A 21554-nucleotide genomic window follows, 5' to 3' on the forward strand; every position below is an offset into this window, starting at 1 on the left:
GCATAGTATCAATAGTGTGTACATGTGTCTCAATCCCAATCTCTCAATTCCTCCGCGCCACTTTCCCCTTGGTATCCATACATTTGTTCTCTATGTCTGTGTCTCTATTTCTGCTTTGCAAATAAGATGATCTATACCATTTTTCTAGATTCCACATATATGCATTAATATACAATATTTGTTTTTCTCTTTCTGACTTACTTCACTCTGTATGACACTCTCTACGTCCATCCACATCTCTACAAATGACCCAATTTTGTTTCTTTGTATGGCTGAGTAATATTCCATTGTATATATGCACCACATCTTCTTTATCCATTCATCTGTTGATGGACATTTAGGTTGCTTTCATGCCTGGCTATTGTAAATAGTGTTGCTATGAACATTGGGGTGCATGTATCTTTTTGAATTAGGGTCTTCTCTGGGTATATGCCCAGTAGTGGGCTTGCTGGATCATATGGTATTTCTATTTTTAGTTTTTTAAGGAACCTCCATACTGTTCTCCAGAGTGGCTGTATCAATTTACATTCCCACCAACAGTGTGTGAGGGTTCCCTTTTCTCCACACCCTCTCCGACATTTATTGTTTGTAGATTTTTTGATGATGGCCATTCTGACCAGTGTGAGGTGATACCTCATTGTAGTTTTGATTTGCATTTCTCTAATAATTAGTGATGCTGAGCATCTTTTCATGTGCCTCTTGCCCATCTATATGTCTTCTTTGCAGATATGTCTATTTAGGTCTTCCGCCCATTTTTTGATTGGGTTGTTTGTTTTTTTGATATTGAACTGCATGAGCTACTTGTATATTTTGGAGATTAATCCTTTGTCAGTTGCTTTGTTTGCAAATATTTTCTCCCATTCTGAGGGCTGTCTTTTTGTCTTGTTTATGGTTCCTTTACGGTACAAAAGCTTAACTATAAGATACTGATGAAAGAAATCAAAGACAATACAAACAGATGGAGAGATATACCATATTCTTGGATTGGAAGAGTCAATATTGTGAAAATGACTATACTACCCAAAGCAATCTACAGATTCAAGGCAATCCCTATCAAATTACCAATGGCATTTTTCACAGAACTAGAACAAAAAAATTTACAATTTCTATGTAAACACAAAAGAGCCCAAATAGCTTAAACAATCTTGAGAAAGAGAAACAGAGCTGGAGGAATCAGGCTCCCTGACTTCAGACTATACTACAGAGCTACAGTAATCAAGACAGTATGGTGCTGGCACAAAAAGAGAAATATAGATCAATGGAACAGGATAGAAAGCTCAGAGATAAACCCATGCACATATGGTCACCTTATCTTTGACAAAGGAGGCAAGAACGTATAATGGAGAAAAGACAGCCTCTTCAATAAGTGGAGCTGGGAAAACTGGACAGCTATATGTAAAAGAATGAGATTAGAACACTCCCTAACACCATACACAGAAATAAACTCAAAATGGATTAAAGACGTAAATGTAAGGCCAGACACTATAAAACTCTTAGAGGAAAACATAGGCAGAACACTCTTTGACATAAATCGCAGCAAGATCTTTTTTGACCCACCACCTAGAGTAATGGAAATAAAAATAAAAATAAACAAATGGGACCTAATTAAACTTAAAAGCTTTTATACAGCAAAGGAAACCATAAACAAGACCAGAGTGCCTATTTAAAAATACAAATTTGATCACATCTTATCTGCTCTAAAAGACTTCAACAGCTCTCCATTGTCTAAAAGTTAAAGCCCAGGTCATTTGTAAGACCATTCCTATTTTGCCCATAACCTCCTTTCACAGTTTCTTATCTTGCCTTTGCCCTTTACCGAGTCACTCTCATTGCAGCCACGTGTGTTATTAGATGTTCCCGGAGAGGAGAGAGGTTTCTGTCTTGGTTTATGTTGTTCCCTTTCCTCATGGTGCTTTTCTCCTATTCCCCAACATGGCAACATCCTCCTATGTTTCAAGACAAGGTCCAAAGCCTGCCTCTTCCAGAGGTTTTCTTTGACCCTTCTCAGGAAGAATAAAGCACTCCCTGTTCTCAAGTGCTCAAAGAACTTTGTTCCCCTTTCTTTTTTAGCCTTATCAGGTTGCATTCATAGATGTTTGAAAGTTATCTTATCTGCTTGTGGAGTAAGGACTGCTTCTCAGGCATTTCACCATCCCAGTAGCCTATCATGGTCCAGCACTCAGCAAACTTATATTCCATGAAGGGAGGAATGAAAGATGCCTGCCGAATGCCACCAGGTCCAGGGTTACATGGCAAAGCCAGTCTTGTGTGGTGTGAGCATTAAAGCAGTATTTGTTCCTGGTTCCAACAGACCCTAGAATATTCACCACTGCAACTAATCCTGAACCCTGTGACCCACAGGGTCTGAGGAGCAGAGCCACAAAGAGAAGTATTTTGTCCACATGGGAGCAGCACACTCACTTCTACAATGTGCCAGTGGTGCCTGGGTCTAGCCAGGTTTCTCACCGTGAGGGTCTGTTTCTAACCGGAACTGCAGACCTCACTTCTTCCTGAGTTGAGTTTCTGAGGATCACGCTAGAAGCTAATTCTCCTTCGCCACCTTTTCCTGGGTTAGAGACCCCCAGACCAATAGTAAAAGGCCTTAATATTACAGTGATTAAAACAAAAAAAGTCCTGCGTGGGGGTTGATCGTAAATTGCTTGTTCCCAAGCACTGGAGTAAATTTAAATCACTCACTGTGTTCCTAAGTAATGAAGAAGCTTCCCCACAGACACAGCACCGTCATGCACCCGGATAGGAAATGCCCTTTTTTGCTGGGTCTCCAGATGTATGTGATGAGCCCTTGGGTTTTATGCTGGTTAAAGACAAGTGGGTGATTACTACCAGACTCGTGCATCGTACCCACATCTCTAACGGTAATAGTAATCCTAACTTTTCCACAAGGATTTTCTTTCTGCCGCATTCCAACTTTTAGTAGCAGGTAGCCACAGCTGTGACCAATATAACATTCCTTTCCACTTGTTTTTAATAACACCTCTTGAGTTAGTTTGTGAAAAGATTCTCAACTGAGACTTTCTTTTTGTCTTCTAAAGTGTTTACTACTAAAAGATTCAACTTTCAGATTCTCTGAAGACAGAGTCTAATTTAATGTTGCTACCGATTTCTGTATAAGTAGCAGTGAATTTCTATTCTTTAGGACAGGTGATAAGATTCCACCAAGTTGATTGTTTCTGGATTTCGCAAATGGGGTGTGGTGGTAATGCGGGGAGGGGGAGGAAGGGTGATTATGCAAATACAGCCCTCCCCACAGTGGATGTGGGTCAGGTAAAACATGCACCTGCTGTTCGAGATAAATATTAGGAGCTGAGGAAGCAGAAGTAAATGCCTTCTTCAAAAACAGAAAAACCAGACTAGAGGCCATGAGCAGAACTTGTTTCTAATATTTGTACTGTGATCGTCAAAGGTAGTTGGACTGACATCTAAAATGTGACACTAATCTGATCATCTAGGTATTCTGAGGATAGTCTGAGTTTGGGGTAGCCTCTGTTCTATTTTCAGTGCCCTGAAGGATCTCCAAAATTGTTCAGCTAAATTTAAATTGTCCCTTTAATTATCCCTTTTGCCATCACTATGCCTTTACTGCCTCTGAATGATGGCTTTGTGCATTTTTCACTTAAGGGTAATGAACTGCTCTCTTAATCTAGTCCCATCATTCAGCTTTGTTCCAAGGAGGTTCTTCATAGACAATTTCCATTTTAATCAGGAGTGAAAGGGACTATTGCCTTTAAAGTGGACCATCTGTGGGTTTACCAGGAATTTTATCAACTTTGATCTTTATTCAATTTAACTTTCTGCCGGAGCTTCCAGTAAAGCTCTTTTCAGCCTGCAGAAAGCAGAGCTCAGAGCTCAGGATGGAGGCAGTCGCCTGCAGTCCCTGTGCCAGTGTACATGCTCCACTCAAAATGAGGCCACTTTTTTTTTTTTGCAGTACGCGGGCCTCTCCGTGTTGTGGCCTCTCCCGTTGCGGAGCACAGGCTCCGGACGCGCAGGCTCAGTGGCCATGGCTCACGGGCCCAGCCGCTCCACGGCATGTGGGATCTTCCCGGGCTGGGGCACGAACCCATGTGCCCTGCATCGGCAGGCGGACTCTCAACCACTGTGCCACCAGGGAAGCCCCCCACTTGCTTTTTTGAATCCCCATGTTGGAGGGGTGGGGGGAAGCCAGTTGGGAAGGTAAGAGGAGGGAATGTGTGGACACAGACTACAATATTGGTGTCGGTCTAGGTGAAAGTGGGAGCTGGGAACCTTCTTCTGGAAGAGCCTGGAGCAAGTCCTCACTGTGACTCCAGTTTGAGACTCCTTTGTGCTAGCAAGGTCATGTTCAGTGGACACTGCTTTCCCTAGAGTCATAGTCTCAAAAGCCCTGAGGCCAGCCTGGGCTGAATGGGATGGACAATGCAGTGACATAACTGTGTGGGCAGGTCCAGGCACTACCCACTCTGAGACAGGACCAGGAGGCACGTGGGGAATATCCATGGTGGCTTTGGTGACTGAGGTCAAAGGGCTGGGCAGCAGGCAGAGTCTTCTGGCACCCAGCTTGTGCAGGCCACAGCACAGGCCACAGGCTTTGCTCTTAGAGCCTCCAGATGACTTGTCTGGCCCTTGAAGTGGAGCAATTTCAGATGCCTGCAGACCCCTCTGTGTTTAATGAATGCCCCCTGCTCTCTGTCCCGGGACAGTTGCTCTTCCTGGCCTCTAACTCATCCATCCTCTACACGTGGACAGGAAATCTTCATGGATGACCAAGCTTCCCCAAGCTCCTAGTCTGTTTCTTTTTTTCTTTTTAAAACAACTTTATTGAAGCCATTGATATACTGCAGACTTAAAGTGTACAATTTCATAAGTTTTGACTTACATATTTACCTGGGAAGCTGTCACTTCAATCAAGATAATAAACATATCTTTCACCATAAAAGTTTCATAGTGCCTCTTGGTAATCCCTCCTTTTTGTCCCCATCCCTAGACGACTACCATGACTATAGATGAGTTTGCATTTCTAGAATTTTCTGTAAGTGGACTCATCTTTTTTTCTTTTTCTTTTGGTCTGGTTTCTTTCACTTAGCATAATTATTTTGAGATTCATCCATGTCATCACATGTATCAATAATCCCTTTTTATTGCTGAGTAGTAACCCATTGTATGGACATATCACAAGTTGTTAACCTGTTCAGCAATCATTCCTTTTGTTTTATAAAAATCATAAAGTATTAGAGCTATAAGGGGCTTTCAGATTCCTTAATCTAAGAAAATCATTGTACAGATTAGATAACTGAAGCCAGAACTACTTGAGAGTTTCCTTGGAGATTATTTAAAATTCAGATTCATATCTCTTCCTGCCCTTCAATCCCAGTGATGGGGTGCACCCAGGGTTCTGCATCTTTAACCATATACTCTGGTGATTCTAATCCAGATATGTGGCTAGTAATACTCAAGACAATGAACCAAATGATTTAAATAATTTGTTCCAGGTCATAGAAGATTAGGAGCAAAGGCTGGATTTAAATCCAGCTTCTGATTTTTAAGTTCAGGGCCCCTTCCACTATATCATGGCAGCACCAAATCACATCTGACACACGGAAGCCTGACACTGTCTGCTGGCATGAATCACTGCTTTCTAATGAAAGAGAAGGCCGCAGCTCTGGGATTCTCAGCTACTCTCATCTGCTTCCAGAAGAGGGCACTGATAACAAATCCTTTATTTTATGTCTGTCTGCCTGCCTACTGTCCTTCCTTCCTTTCTTCCTTTCCCTCCCCTCCCCTCCCCTCCCCTCCCCTCCCCTCTTCTCTTTTTTTTTTTTTTTTTTTTGCGGTACGCAGGCCTCACCGTTGTGGCCTCTCCTGTTTTGGAGCACAGGCTCCAGACGCGCAGGCTCAGCGGCCATGGCTTACAGGCCCAGCTGCTCCGCGGCATGTGGGATCTTCCTGGACTGGGGCATGAACCCGTGTCCCCTGCATCAGCAGGCAGACTCTCAACCACTCTCAACCACCAGGGAAGCCCTTTTCTTTTCTTCTTTCATCACCAAAGTTGCAGACATGAAAAGGAATGAAGTGAGACAACCATGGTATGGGGAATTATTTTGCTTCAATACAAAGATAAGGCCCCTAGAGAAATTTCTTGACTTCACTGCATTTTTTTTTTTTTTTTTTTTGCTGCACCGCATGGCTTGTGGGATCTTAATTCCACGACCAGGGATTGAACCTGGATCATGGCAGTGAAAGCCCAGAATCCTAACCACTAGGGAACTCCCTTCATTGCATTTTAATATAACCTTGCCCATAGATGTTTTCACTTATTTGCTTCTGGTGTCTAATTTTGTGACAGCCCTTTCTCTTAGTGACCGTCTCAAAACTGTAGGGATACACAGGACTGAGTAACATTGCAGAGTCAGGGATGCTGAAAATTTAACCAGAGCTGAAGAAACTTTGACCTTTAGGAACAACAACAATAAAAACTGTCATGCGAGCAGTCTTGTTCCTTACCTCTTTCTCTTGGGTTTCCTAGGGAATAAGCCACAAAGCCTCACTTGGCACATTTTTCCCTTTGGTTAGTATAATTTCAGTTACTTTTAGTTACTCCAAACTCTGAAAATCTGAACTGAGATAGAAAGGCCTGAACACTGACTTGATACCTAGTGGCTGAGAATGTTGCTTCTATAATACACAGCTAGCTAAGCAAAGATACCAAAATTGTGAAAAACCAAGCAGTAGCATATCAGCTGAAAGAAAAGGGGAGCGTGACTCAATCTTTCAGAAGAATGTAATTCATCTTTTTTTTTTTTTTTTTTTTTTTGTGGTACGCGGGCCTCTCACTGCCGTGGCCTCTCCCGCTGTGGAGCACAGGCTCCGGACATGCAGGCTCAGTAGTTGTGGCTCATGGGCCCAGCCGCTCTGCGGCACGTGGGATCTTCCCGGACCAGGGCACGAACCCGTGTCCCCTGCATCGGCAGGCGGACTCCCAACCACTGCGCCACCAGGGAAGCCCAATGTAATTCATCTTTGATAGTGTTGGCATTTTCCTAACAATACTTTTATGATGAATTGGGTGGTTGAAATGTGCTTGCTACTTTTGAAGCCCTAGGATGAAAGTGAGCTTTTTCCTCAGTCAACAAGATGAAGCAAGAAAGGGCTTTGAGAACTCAAAAACTTCCTTGGGCAGAATTATGAGAAGGCACACTGTGTTCCCAGGACCCCCCAACTCCATTCCTCCTCTTCGAGAACCTCTTCCTACCCTGTCTTTGTCAGGTATAGACATTCCATTGCTTTCCATATTAGATCCTTAGTGGGAGCTACACAGAGTCTTAAGTATCTTGTGCTGATTACATCTGCATTTGAACATTAATGGTGGGCATGAAGGGCTTTGTCTTTGAGACACAAGGTTTGGTAATGAGACAGAAGATTGGTAATTAGAAGTTCTAATCTGCGTTCATCTATTTATCGCTTGTAAGCCTGTGGGCAAGTCATTTAACCTTTATGAGTCTGTTTTCTCACCTGTAAAATGATAATGATGATCATAATCTGCACATTTGTGAGTGGCTTTAGAGGTTAGAGATAATATATAAAGTGCCTGACCCATGAATGGTAGTTAAAGGAATGTCAGACATACAAGTGGCAGGCATGCAGGAGATAAAAACTTTTGGACTTTTCCTTTTGACCAAAGGACTTTTCAAGAACAATGGAAACTGGATGACCATCACGGAGAGTAATGGCCATCTACTCAATGAAGGTGCTTTATGTGTTGTGTCCTACTCTTTTATGTCCACCTAATTTGTCTAGATGTTCATTGTAATCATGGAGCTTGAGTGAGAGTCATAAAGCTATCTAGGTGAGTGCTGAATTGAGAAGGGACTCCAACATACTTATGAGTTTAGCTATTTCAGTGTTGCATTTGAAACACAGTTATTGAACACAAACACATACAGAATGACAAACGCATTATTCCACGAGTCTGACAAGGAAATGATTCTCGTTACTTTATGGTCACACTTCTATGATGGTACAATTCTATTTTGCCAAAACGTATATCTGTGTTTATGCACATATACCTGCTCCTTGATGGTCTATTTCTATACCCAACCCCAAATAAATACAATAAAAACTGTCTCCTTGCAATCCAGTTAGTTATTTCTTGCATGTGTTATGACAGAAGCATTTTCACTGTGATTTCTGTTCTTGGGTAATGAGAAGCTGTGATAGACATTAACAGAAGAGGCTTCAAGTGGAAAGTTCCCCCAGATTTTCTCACCGCCTCCCTCCAAATTTGATAAACTGTGATGTTTTTAGTCTTATTATTCTAGTGTCTGGGTGGAGATGTCGAGAAAGAAAAGATGAAGTGCTGGAATCTAAAAATGAGTAAACAGCTGTCGAAAGAAATTCTGAAGAAGTGCCCTAAAGCTTGGAGAAGGTTTGAAGAATTTATTCTTGGCACCATTGCCTATAATCAGTAATTAGTTACCCGTTGAATTGATATTTGTTTAATACCTACATTTTAGATAAAGACAGTTGAGACTGCATTAAGCCAGTGGGAAAACATATTGCAATATTTGCTCTAGAATAGATTTCTGTCTCTGGGAGTAGGTAGCCTCCTGAAGCCAAATAGTTGTTGGGAATCAAAAACCTAATTTGCCCCAGGAGACTAGGATCTCTAGACTTAGTAGAATGGTACAGTTGCTGGAACACCTGTCCATGGGCATCCGTCTTAGAGGAGAGGGTTTTTTTTGTTTTTGTTTTTGCAGGCTTCAAAGCTCAGAAGAATTTGGAGAACAGCTCTCCAGGTACTGAACAACTATTTATCGATATTACGGTTGGACTCATTGCTGTCCCTGCCCTGAAGCTTTTGTTGAAGTCTCCTTCCAATCAGTCAGCTCAGGGTTTAATCTGGTTAATCCCACTTGAGCACCGGAGTCCTTTTTCTGCTGTAGCTTTTCCAGTCCAAGGAGAAGGGAGACATGTTTAGATTCATGAGAGGTCTGTGTCTTCCAGCACGCTGCAGCAGTATCAGACATACGCGGGAAAAAGGAGCGAACTGTTTTCCTTCTTCCATGGTTAGATGAGAAATGTTTGTAGTTTCTCCACCTCAGGTAAAGTTAAGCTGTGTATGTTTCTGCTGCATGGCTTAACTGACTGCCAGGCATGCTAAGGAAGTTCATCAATGATGACAATCAGGTATGTCGTCATTTTCCTGTTTCTAGAAGTGCTCAGTTTGAGCAGATAGTGAGTACAAAGCATAGGGTTTGTAAGACCATGCCCCAATAAAACTCAGATTAGAAGGTTGTCTTTGCCACTACCTGGTAACCTCTTTTCCTATCAGTCAAGATATTTGTAGAAATTAATTGTTATTTGAATTGCATTGGTGGCATGAGAGAGAGGTAAAGGGATGGTTTCAAAGATATCCAAAAGGTAGTCTCAAGAGGACTGGTGACTGTATTCGTTTCCTGGGACTGCCGCCACCAACTTGGTGGCTTAAAACGACAGAAACTTTTTCTCTCACAGATCTGGAGGCCAGAAGTCTGAAATCAAGGTGTTGACAAGACTACATTCCCTCCAAAGGCTTTAGGCAAGAATCCTTCCTTGCCTCTCAGCTTCTGGTGACTTTAGGCATTCCTTGGCTTATGGCTGAATAACTCCAATCTCTGCCTTGTCTTCCCATGGCCTTTTCCTCCTTCTCTACCTTCTATGACAAATCTCCTCTGCCTTTGTCCTTAGAAGGACACTTGTCATTGGATTTAGGGACCGCTGAGATAATCCAGGATGATCTCAAGGCCGCGCTCATATGTTTGGGGGTTAGGACATGGACATATCTTTTTGGAGGTCACCATTCAACTTACCATAGTGACCACCTGAATATGTTTGTTTGTTTGATTGAGAAGGTTTCAGTGAGGATAAATCCCAAGTCCCTGGTCTGGACAAATGGGAAGATTGTGGTAGCAAATACCCAGAGAAGGAAGACTAGAAGAGATGCTGTTTTTGTCATTTAGTTTTGGACACCAAGTTTAAGGTGAAGGATAGAGAAAGTAGAAACTTGACTTCACCATTTTGCCTCATATAAACACAGTCTTGAGATTTCCAATAATGCTGCCAATGTTATTCAATTAACAGTCAAGAAAATAGATGAAAGGTTACAGTGTTCCTGATTATATTAGAATATTATCTTTGTAAAACTTTACTTTAAAAACACTTCAGGATAAACAGTATGATGTAGGAATGAAATTAACTTTTCGTTTATATCCTGGCGGCAATTAGTTAGCATTTGAAGGATCCTGATCAGGAATCCACACTCCAGCCATGATTACCAGGCACTTCAAACATTACTATGGAAATCTGCACATGAGGATTTTCTAATTAGCATAAGAAATGTCAGAAATAATTTTTCACTGCTGAAATGGGTCATGTTCAACATACATGTTGACTCTCAATTCCAACCACCCTTGCATGAAAAATTATGGGAATCTGGCGAGCTCAGCCACTCAGTTCCTTTGGAGAAGCCCTCAAGTGTAGAGCTCATTTAGTCCTGGGTCCCACACTTCACAGACCTCTGGCACATGATCAGAATGTTGCCATTATCACCATTAGAACATCATGGCGTCCACCTTGGAGGGAACCTTTCCTGTTCCCTCCAAGTGCCTGTTGGCAAGTCTGAGGACAGAGAGTGGGACTTCGCCAAACTTACCAGATCAGGTTGACTGTTTTTGTGCCTGCTTGCTAAAAAATGTTTGAGTACTTGGCAGATTTTGGCTAAAGACTGATTTTCATCTTAGCCTACCACTTGTTAAGGAGCATGTGGGGAAGCTGAGGTGGACTCATCTACCTCCAATCCCCAGAGGCTATTGACCAAAAAGTTCCATTTACCAAAAGTCTCAGGTGTTTGTTAAATGTACGCCTTAGTTTGGATAATTTTGCAACAGAATCCCTTGGCCTTTGAGCCCAAATCACTGCAAGGACTGTTGACAATACACTCTCCAAGTATCCAAGGAAAGAGAGGGTGCCTTCATACTTGGGTAACGTGATGGGCTGAGTGATCTCTTCATCCATAATCTGATGGCAAGAGTCTGCCTAAAACCAGGTGTTGTACAGTCACTGCATAAAACATGGAACTCAATGACGTCTCTGATTGGACAGGTTGGATCCTCTGAGAGAAGTTCCCAAGTTCCCAGAATTTAAAATGTGCTGACTAACAGTGGATTGCAGTGCTATTTACACATTAGGCTCAGTGTTCGATGAATATATGTGTGTATGTGTGTGTACTTGCATTCATGGATAGAAGAGTGGTGCACTCATCTGAGAGATTCTTCAGCCTTAGAAGGATCTTCTATATGTATACACACACACACACAAACACACACACACACACCTGAATGAGAGGAGATAGTCCTTCTGATGCTTTATAACTGATGATTCAACGTTGGAGGACTAATGAACGATTGCTTCTTGATATTTGCTTCTGTAAATGGAAAGTATTCTTGATGATTCAAGTAATAATTATTGCTGGAAAAACAATAACTTAAAAAATTCCATATGTTAAACCCATGTGATTTGAAAGAGTTTCAATGACACTTCAGCAGTTTAGAAACTACAAAAGGGAACAGTTCTAGTAACTTAATAGTGCTGTTGGTTCTGTGTATCATAAAATTGCCACTGAGTTTATACTTCTGAAGGTGTCCATGATTACCACAAACAAAAGGGATTTACTGAAGAGAGACCGTGGAAATATTATAAATGTAAATTAAGGGTAAAATCTCTAGCTAAAACATTTTGTGTTTCTAAGAGTAAAATTTGCATATGGAAGAGAAAATAACTTTAATAAATGAGGGAAATACATCAGTTTTAGAGAAGACTGCAAGCAAAAAATTGTGCAATACTAGCTACCTACTTATAACTTTTAGCTACATCTTATTCCCTCTCTATTTTTGGTGAAGAAATTAAAGACTAGGCAGAAACAGGAAACGAACTGAGACTTTTTATTGAAATAATCTTTCTAAAGAAATTTATGCAATAACTTCAGGGTAATCATTTGGAATTGGGACTTCTCTTGAAGTACAGCCAGTGAGTGTCACATAGCTACCCAAGTCTTAGGTCTGAAACTAAACAATCCAAGAGGCTCTTGGCCAGAAAGCCTTACTCTGATGGGAAGAGAAGAGGATGATAAGGAAGAGGAAATGGCCAAAGGGAGGATAAAAAGCCAGTGAGAAAACCTGATTCATTCCTTGTAATCATAGATCATAAAATCTTAGCAGCAGAGGTGACCTAGGAGTCACCTAGTTCTGTCCCCTCAACCACATTGCAGGCAGTGGTCACCCTGACCCGCCTCCACTAAGGCAGTGTTTACAATTCACACTGCTCTAACTGTTACAGTACTTTCCCTCATGTTGAGTCCAACTACCTCTCTTTAGATTTGAGGGGTCCTGGTTCTGTCCTCTGGAATACATAGGATAACTCTTCTCCCTCTTTGGCCTGACAACTTTTCAAATATTCAAAGACAGCTGTCATTTCTCTTCCCTGTCTTAAAATAAATAGATAATCAAGGGCAGTTATACATGTCTGAGGTTTTGGATGGCAGGGACATTCTAGGGAATGTCATACCATCCCTATCCAGCCGATCTGGAGGCAACAACCTGACAACCCATAGAAGAGTCCCTAAGATAGATTTATTCATCCTCATCTCAGCTTTGTTTGGTCAAAAGACTTAGGAAAAAATAATTCTAATGCTATTTTGAATTCTTTGTTACTAGGTAAAAGTTGAATAAAGTCTGGGAGTCATGCATTGTGATATTATTTTTAAATTGCTATTTTCATTTATTATTAGCCCAGTTTTACGCCCTTGGTTTTATGATGCAAACAAAAAATTCAGTGCGAATAAAAGATTAACATGATATTTTGGTAATGCTTAGACCAAACAACAAATGATTATTTTATATTTAATTTTTTTTTTTAAGGAGCCCAGAGACACAGCCTAACAGGGACTTGCAATTCGAATGTAAGATGGCAGGTATAGAAATCACCCAATCAACATTCTTTTGGACACTGACTAGTGTTGTATTTAGTTTCAGTGTACAGTAGTAGCTTCAGAGTACATCCAAGTGATGGTTAGTTACCATTTGAAGTACCCTTATTACAAATACACGACAGGAATGATAATCCAATATTGTAGAGACAGGACTCAGAGATCTGCATTCCCCCAGGAGCTACTCCAACACTTCAGCTAATTTTCTTCCTAATTTTTGATCAACACCAGAGATTTTTTAAATGGTTATATTACTAGAAATATGTGAATGTTTATTAGAAATGATTTCTTTATTGATAAAATTAGTAGTGAAAAAGAAATATGGATTTGCTGAAAATATCGTACAGGCAGTCCTGCTCTTGCAGGTACGAGGTATAAGAATCTCACAACCCCAGTAACTGTAGCCTCCAGAAAGGCACTTCTGACTTCTGACTCTGACCCAGTAGGTTCAGATTTGGAAGATTTTGGTTATTTGACATCTATTAAAAATTTAGGTAAATCCTGCCCCTATAATAAACCTTTCATTCAAGAGCTATCACAGCACCTAAAAGGGTAGAGATTTTGGACTTTGTCAAGCTCACCGAACAGCTTCTGTGGCTGTTTTTTGTGCCTGCTTGCCTGTAGGTAAGACGGAATTCCATCTGACACTTACTTACGTTGTATCATTCTACTTGGAAGCAAGGATATGGGAGAAAAGACTTACGACCTTCACTCACCTCTAGTTATTGAACATATGTTAGTTGGATTATTGTTCAAAAACCTTCACTCTCTGCCCCTAAACGTCCCCACCCCCATGTAAGGAATATACTTTCCCATCCTTTGACACTGGGATGGCCACAGGACATGTTTTAGCCAATGTGATGTTCGCTTATGACACAAGTACGGGCTTGAAATGTACTTGTGCAGGAGGCTTGTCCTATCACATCTCTGCCAAGACCGTGAGAGGAATGTGCCCTAGGTGGCACTCAGGGACAAGGAAGCTGAGAAACACTGGGAGCCAACTGGGTCCCCAACTGCAGCACAGAGATTGCCCAGTCATCAGCAGAGCAGTGGCTGCAGACCCGCAGAGAAACAAGTATTTGTTGTTGCATACCGCTGAGACACTGTTGTGATTTGTTATGTGGCAGCTGCTGACTGGCACACAAGGCTACATATATTTATGCACCTCCCCCCACACAAAAAAAGCTAATAATCATCAGTGTCCAAATCAGATTAGGTTCTAAGCACTTGACAAATATTGCTTCATATAATTCTCATAACAAATCTGGGAGGTGGGGATTATTTTGCCTATTATACAGATAAAGTAATCATGGTTAATAGAGATAAAACACCTTGGCCCAAATCACACAACTAGGAGGAACAGAATGGAAGTTAGCTCCAATCCCGACTGTAGAGTCCATCATCTCCCACTGTACTTCATTGCTCACTCTTACCAACTTGCTTAGATTGAACTGAACCTTAACTAAAGATGTATCCATGCACACAGCAAGAGGGACAAAAACTGAACCCATGCACCAGTGAGGGTCATTCACATGCACATTAAGTCATTCAACACTTGTTTGATGAGCACCTACTGTGTGCCAACGCATTGTGGTGTTTCCTGAGGATTTAATGATAAGCATGATAGACACCATCCCTGCCCTCACAGGGCTTACACTCTCATCTTATTATAGATGTGTTTATTAAATACATGCTTAAGGGGTGCTTTTTGTGGTGTAAGGATTATGGCCTCATTTTATACCGTGTGTATAAACAACAGCCCTAGACAAAGGAAACTCCCTATCTTTGACTGTCTGACTTTTAATGTGGTGATCACTAACTAGTTGGAATGCAAGTAACAACTACTCTCAGAAATGTATTCAACTACTAACGGTAAACCTGAGTTGTTGCTATACAGAGTTCTCAAACGTTATAGGTCAAGGAGTTTGGGAAAAACAAAGTTACTCCTTCTGTTCCACAGGGAGAGGGAAAAAAGCAATGGGATATTATAATTCTTATTAATAAACATTATTAAGCTCAGACAATTTCTGAATTTTAGAATAAAAATAATTAATCTACTGAAAGAATGGTAAACCAGGAAAGATTAAAATTATAATTAAAGAATGGGAATAACATTTGGTATCAGAGGCATCTCAGCAGACTATCTGAACAGTACACTAAACAAAGTGAATTATTTCTACCATAATAATGGCATTTACTGTAATACAATGACACACAAGTAATCTAATTGCAACCTGCCAAGGATTTAAAAAAACACAGTTATAATGTAAAAATACAGGAAGAATAGATATGATCTGTATTTTTAAATGCTACTATATGGTTCAATTTTCAGATATCAGGATTTAATATAATAAGAAAAGACAGAGAAAATGAAAATTGGGGAGACTTTTGAATAGGTGCTTTAGGAAGGGGATTTGCAACCGAATGGAAACAGGCTGATTTTGATTATACTTTAATATGAGATCAAGGAAGGATGGGGGTGAATCCAAAGTAAAACATAATTATAAGTTTTTGCATAATCCCTGGCAAAAATATTAAAGATTAGATCCCAGAACTGTGTTAGTAGCTCCATACAATTTTACCATTCACAGTTATCCACAGTACAATGAGCACTGTTGCAAAACAGACAAAACTATATTCATAGATGGAAGTAATCATAAAGGTATTTAATAAGATATCTGGATTTTAAAGTTTCACCTTCCTCTGTCTGAAATAGAAAAAAATCATAAATACAACTTATAATAGGAAATAATCTGTATAAACACCAGAGAGAGGGTGAGGAGACAGAATGCTATGAATTCACTTGTCAGTAGAAAAAAAAATTCAGTGCAAACTACTTTTGCTATGAAAAGCATGAACACAGTATGCTTTATACTAACCCTTGATTACTTTTCACAATATCTTTTGCATATATTGACAAATTCCCATGGATGGGAACACAGATAATGTGTCACAGAGATTAACTGACCAAATATTCAGACCAGTGGTCCTAGCTCCACAAAGGGTAAGAAAGATGGGCATCATTCATTCTAACATAAAAATAACCTTCAGTTGTGAACAGAAAAATCAACTTAAATGCTGACAATCAATAGATTTGCAGTACTGCACGTAGGTAAGAATAATAGCTTCATTTTAGGCGAGTATCTGAGATTTGGGAATATCTGATTATGAAGAATCTGAGGCTGGCCAACTAAGTGTTGATAGAAACTAATCATGACATGTGGCCACCATCCATTCTAAACTCTCAGAAACCAACAGTGTGGTAATAAATCTAGTGATTATGGTGTGGTTTCTTTGTCTGTCTTTTTGTCTGTCTACCTCCAATACAGAAGCAGCTGGACTTACAGAAAATAAGCTTCTACTAAAAATCTTGATGGGTGATAAATACCATTTACCAATGGTAGATCAAACATACTTTTAGGGGTTGTATATTGCAGGAGTGGGGAGAGAGAGAGAGAGGGAGGGAGAGAGGGAGAGAAAGAAGAAGGAGAAGAAGAAGGAGAAAGAGAAAGAGGAAAGGAAGGAGGAGAAGAGGGAGGGAGGGAGAGAGAGGTCATTAGGATATATTCTTTTTAGACATTTTTAGAAATGAAATTTAAAAAACAAAAACCAGAAAGCATTGTAGGTAGGGAAATATAAGTAAAAATTGCATTCCTATAGTAATGTCATCTCTGAGGAAATTATTAATATTTTTTTTTATTTTGTGGTATGCGGGCCTCTCACTGTTGTGGCCTCTCCCATGCGGAGCACAGGCTCCGGACGCGCAGGCTCAGCGGCCATGGCTCACGGGCCCAGCCACTCCACGGCATGTGGGATCTTCCCGGACTGGGGCACGAACCCGTGTCCCCTGCATCGGCAGGCGGACTCACAATCACTGCACCACCAGGGAAGCCCTGAAGAAATTATTTTAACTTTATCCATTTCAAACTATTTTTCTGGAATATGTAATTAAATAATAATATTCACTTCTCATATTTCATAAAGGAAAAAGATATGTTATTTTATTATTGTTACTTTCCTGAATTCATTATTAAAGATATTGACATTAAGGTAGAGTACTAGAAAACCTAGATATGGCTGTGAATTTATTATGTTTTAGAAGAATGTGTATTTTATTTCTGATTATAATGTTGTTACATTGTGGGCAGTATGGATAATTAGAATCATAAAAAGAAGAAAGTGACAAACCTATAATCCTTTCACACTGTTTATAGGTGTTACCACTTTGGCATATTTTCTTTCCATCATTTTACTGCTCTCTTTAAAAAATATATATGTATTATATGTAAAATTTGTGTCCTATCTTTCTTAATAGTACATCAGAAACATTTTCCTATGTGATTAAACATTTTAATAAGAATCATTTTTAATTGCTGTGTAATATTCCATCACATAAATGGGCTCTACCTTTAATGTTCTATTTATTTATACATTTATATTTGCTTCTTTCAGAGACCTCAGAATGAACAGACATATTTGCATTTCAGAATATTTGCTTAGCAAAGATCCTTAGAACTGGAATTACTGAGTCAAAGACTAAATGTTTTATACAATGCTATGGCAGACATTGGCTAGCTGTTTGCCAAACTTGTTTGATTTTCCTTCTGGGCACAGAGATAAAGTACATTTCTCAGCCTTCTTTGCAGTGATATGTGCACTTAAGACGGAATTATTTCCAAAGGAACATGAGAAGAAGTGATGAAATGATGTACAATACTTCCAAGTGTGGCCCGTAATCACCTCTCACACAATGCTCAGCCTCTCTCTTCCCTTCTCTGCTGGCTTTTGTTGAAGACAGTAAAGCGTCTGTCAGGCTGTTTCTCAAGGACTGTGAAGCAAAATAGCCCTAATTTCCACTACCTCTAATTGATATTATATGAGTGAGAAATAAAATTCTATTATGTTAATCTATTAAAATGGGGGGTTTTATTCATTTTACTGCTAGCATAATCTTAACTAATAGGGATGTTGGCATGGGAAATGAGCTGCAACTCTAATAAAAACCTAAAAGATGTGGAATCGGCATTGGGTAGTGAGGAAACTAATATCAGAGGATGGGGAGATGGAGACCCAGGTAATACAGTGGTAAAATATGTGTTTAAACTGTCACTGGAGATAGTTTGAAGGCAGATCAAGCACTTACTAAGCCTGTAGCTCTAGGGGAAGAGACTGGAAAACAGAATTATGTGATGTGTGTTGGTCGTTACTGGCTTCTATCAGGAATATACTAGAAGAAAAAATGAGTCAGAAAATAGCTGAATGATTTTCAAGCAGAAATTTTCAAAAAATACAGAGAGAAAAGAAATTTGGGGCAGCAAAGAGTTGGAAAAGCTAACTGTTTCTAGATCCCAAACAATAGAAAATAAGATTGAAAATGCTTTTAATTGATGGCCCCATGACAAAGACCAATTTAATTAAGGGCATAGCCTTCTCTGCCAAGACTCCCTTACTCTGTATGACCTCAAAGATGCTGGCAATAAGTTGCGTGTATGTGAGAGAGGCATGAGGGTGAGGAAGCAAGGACAGACATGAGAGTTAATAATTATATTTAATAAAGAGTTTTGGGTGGTGCTCCTGGCATGTGAGACTGAGTGGTAAAAACATATTGCCAAAGAAATCATAAACCTGGAGTAAAAAAGCCTTTGGCTTCTTGAGACTTAAAATCGTTCTTGGACCCCCAAACTTGCATGAGCAAGAAATGCGCTGAAAACGCTCTTTGGTCCCACAGGAGGAGGTCTCCCACTTCACAGGAATTATGACCAAGATGGAAATGGACAAGGAAGGATCTCCCAAAGGGCAAATCCAACAACTGTGGAGAAAAATGGACAGAGAAGCTTCCTACGGAAAGTAGAATCAAGGTCAGAACAAAACACTTCTCCACGCTGGACGTAGGAGTTTTCAGTCAGCGTAAGTGCTGTAGAGCAGTGACTCCCATATCCAGAATCTTCCCTTTTCTGAATGAGAGGATTTTTGTTTTTGAATTATAAAAAATGCTGTTTGGCAATAAAAAGAAATGAAGTACTGATAGTGTTACAGAATGGATGAACTTCAAAAACATTATGCTAAGTGAGGGAAGCCAGACACAAAAGACCACATACTGTATGATTTCATTTCTAGGACGTATGGAAAAAATGCACATCTATTGAGGCAGAAAGTAGATTAGTGTTGCCTAGATGAGATTGAGGTGGGAGTGAGGAATGATTACTAATGGGCCTGAGCAGCCTTTTGGGGGTGCTGGAAATATTCTGAAGTTGGATTGTGGAGATGGTTGTACAATTGTTAATGTACTTAAAAATCATTGAATTTTATACTTAAAACAAGTACATTGTAAGATATGAAAATTTATCTCAGTAAACCTTTTTCTTTCATTTGCTGGTGAATATGGAAGAAAATAAGCACTTTAATACATGGTAAGAATGAAATTTGGCATAATCTTTGGAGAGTCTGGTAATATATACCAAAACTTCAAAAATTCAAATGTTTGTATTCTTTTACCCAGCAATTCCACTCCTAGGAATTTATTCTAAAGAAATAGTTGGGTACATGCTGCAAGATTGTTTCTTGCAAATTTGTTTACAATATTGAATAACTGAAATTAATTTAATTATAAATTAAATAATTAAATGTCTATCAACAGGGCATTGGTTAAATACATTAGAATATATCCAAACTTTGAAATGCCTACAAGTGTGGGTTTTTTTTTTTTTTTTTTTTTTTGCGGTACGCGGGCCTCTCACTGTTGTGGCCTCTCCCGTTGTGGAGCACAGGCTCTGGACGCACAGGCTCAGCGGCCGTGGCTCACGGGCCCAGCCGCTCCGCGGTATGTGGGATCTTCCCGGATCGGGGCACGAACCCGTGTCCCCTGCATCGGCAGGTGGACTCTCAACCACTGCGCCACCAGGGAAGCCCCCACAAGTGTGGTTTTTACCATGGGAATCTTAATGTATTTTTGTGGAAAACTATCCAACAACAAGAAAAATGCAGTTAAAGTATGCTGTTTATGGTATGGACCCATATATGTTTACTAAAACACAGGGGTATAAGGGTGGAGGTTTTTACTTTTCCTGAAATATGTGAATTTTTTCAGCCATCATACATTATCAGGAAAATAGCAACAAAACATAGATACTTTGGAAATAAGCTTATGTTAAAGAAAAATCTGATTAAAATTTCATGCCTTTGATGTGTTTGTATTATAATTTTAATTTGAGTAAATTCAGGAACGTTCCCCCCCTCCAGTTTGAAAATAGTTCAATTTATGTGCCTGTGTGTAACTCTTTTGGTGTTCAATGACCCATTTGACATACATTTTCGTATTTTAATTTCTTTGACATTGATGAAGTAAATCTTATAATTCATTTTTATTTAATTTTTCCTATGGGCTGATTCTAATTAAAAGTACCATAAATAAAATCCGGTCTGCGTTCTGGAGGAGATTCAACTCTGCAACACAACACATAGGATCATTTTAACAAAATGTGCTAAAATAGTCTGATGTGGTTTGAAATGAGGGTCAGTCTTTCAGGTCTTATCCTTCACAATCACCTAAAAAAAAACTGAAAAGGGGATGCTTAGAGGCTAGATTCCTACAAGGAAGTAAAGAATTTGTGAATTTCCTTTATTTACGAAAGTAAATATTTAAGGAGTTTTTACATCAAATAGCCTGGGAGAAATAGATGTGACTCTAATAGTTCTTTCTTATACAGTAGTATGTTACAAACATATTTGCTTAAGGGATTTATGATATTTGTTGATAGGTGCTAAAATCCAAAGTAAAGTACTTCTCCGCACATCCTGTACAAATCTAGGATAGAATAGAGTAAATATGGCAGATGAGGTATCACAGTTTTCTGAATAGATTAGAACTGCTATTTGGGGCACACTACAAAAAAAAAACAAACCCAATTATTTTCAGAGCACCCCTGACATTAAGCAGCAGGTAGCAAGCTGTGTGTTAGAAAGTAGTACTGCCTTGGGACTTCCCTGGTGGCGCAGTGGTTAAAACTCCATGCTCCCAATGCAGGGGCCCAGGTTCGATCCCTGGCTGGGGAACTAGATCCCACATGCATGCCACAAGAGTTCACATGCCGCAACTAAAGGAGCCCATGAGCTGCAACTAAGACCTGGTGCAACCAAATAAATAAATAAAATAAATATTAAAAAAAAAAAGAATGAAAGTAGTACTGCCTTTCAGGTTACTTCCAAAAGCAGCAAAAATAGTAAATTGGTAGGTATTCTAAGTTCCAGGTCATTGATAGAAAACTATGAATTTAAAACAATGAAACTTGAATTGAGAGGTGAACGACATTGTTTGAAACCAATGAATATTCATGTCAATAAAAATAGATTGTGTGTATGAGTGGAAGAGAGAAATATTTGAATATGAAGTATGAAGCACAGGACATTAACTGCCTGAGAAATAGAAAATACTGGGGCTGTTTGAGAAATAAAGCACTGAACTTTTATTTTACTTAATATAAGAAACTATTCCTCTGATTCTTTCTGTAAAAAGCAGAATTAAGGGCTTTCCTTGCAA

General features: G+C 39.7%; 1 protein-coding gene across 5 annotated transcripts in view; it reads left to right on the plus strand.

Moving 5' to 3' along the window:
• LOC307188082 (uncharacterized protein) overlaps positions 1-21554 on the plus strand; it is a 68741-nt gene that overhangs the window by 41803 nt on the left and 5384 nt on the right. For 3 of the 5 annotated variants that reach the window (XM_079924804.1, XM_079924803.1, XM_079924805.1), the window contains one exon: positions 18747-19072. The exons of 1 other annotated variant lie outside the window; for it this stretch is intronic. In XM_079924804.1, the coding sequence (XP_079780930.1) occupies positions 18747-18910 (164 nt within the window). In that variant the 3' untranslated portion in view covers positions 18911-19072. Of the gene's footprint in view, positions 1-18746; positions 19073-21554 lie in introns of those variants that run through there. One more of the 5 variants, XM_079924806.1, reaches the window with a different exon arrangement.

Source organism: Stenella coeruleoalba (genome assembly GCF_951394435.1).
Source record: "Stenella coeruleoalba genome assembly, chromosome: 6".
Classification (NCBI taxonomy): domain Eukaryota; kingdom Metazoa; phylum Chordata; class Mammalia; order Artiodactyla; family Delphinidae; genus Stenella; species Stenella coeruleoalba.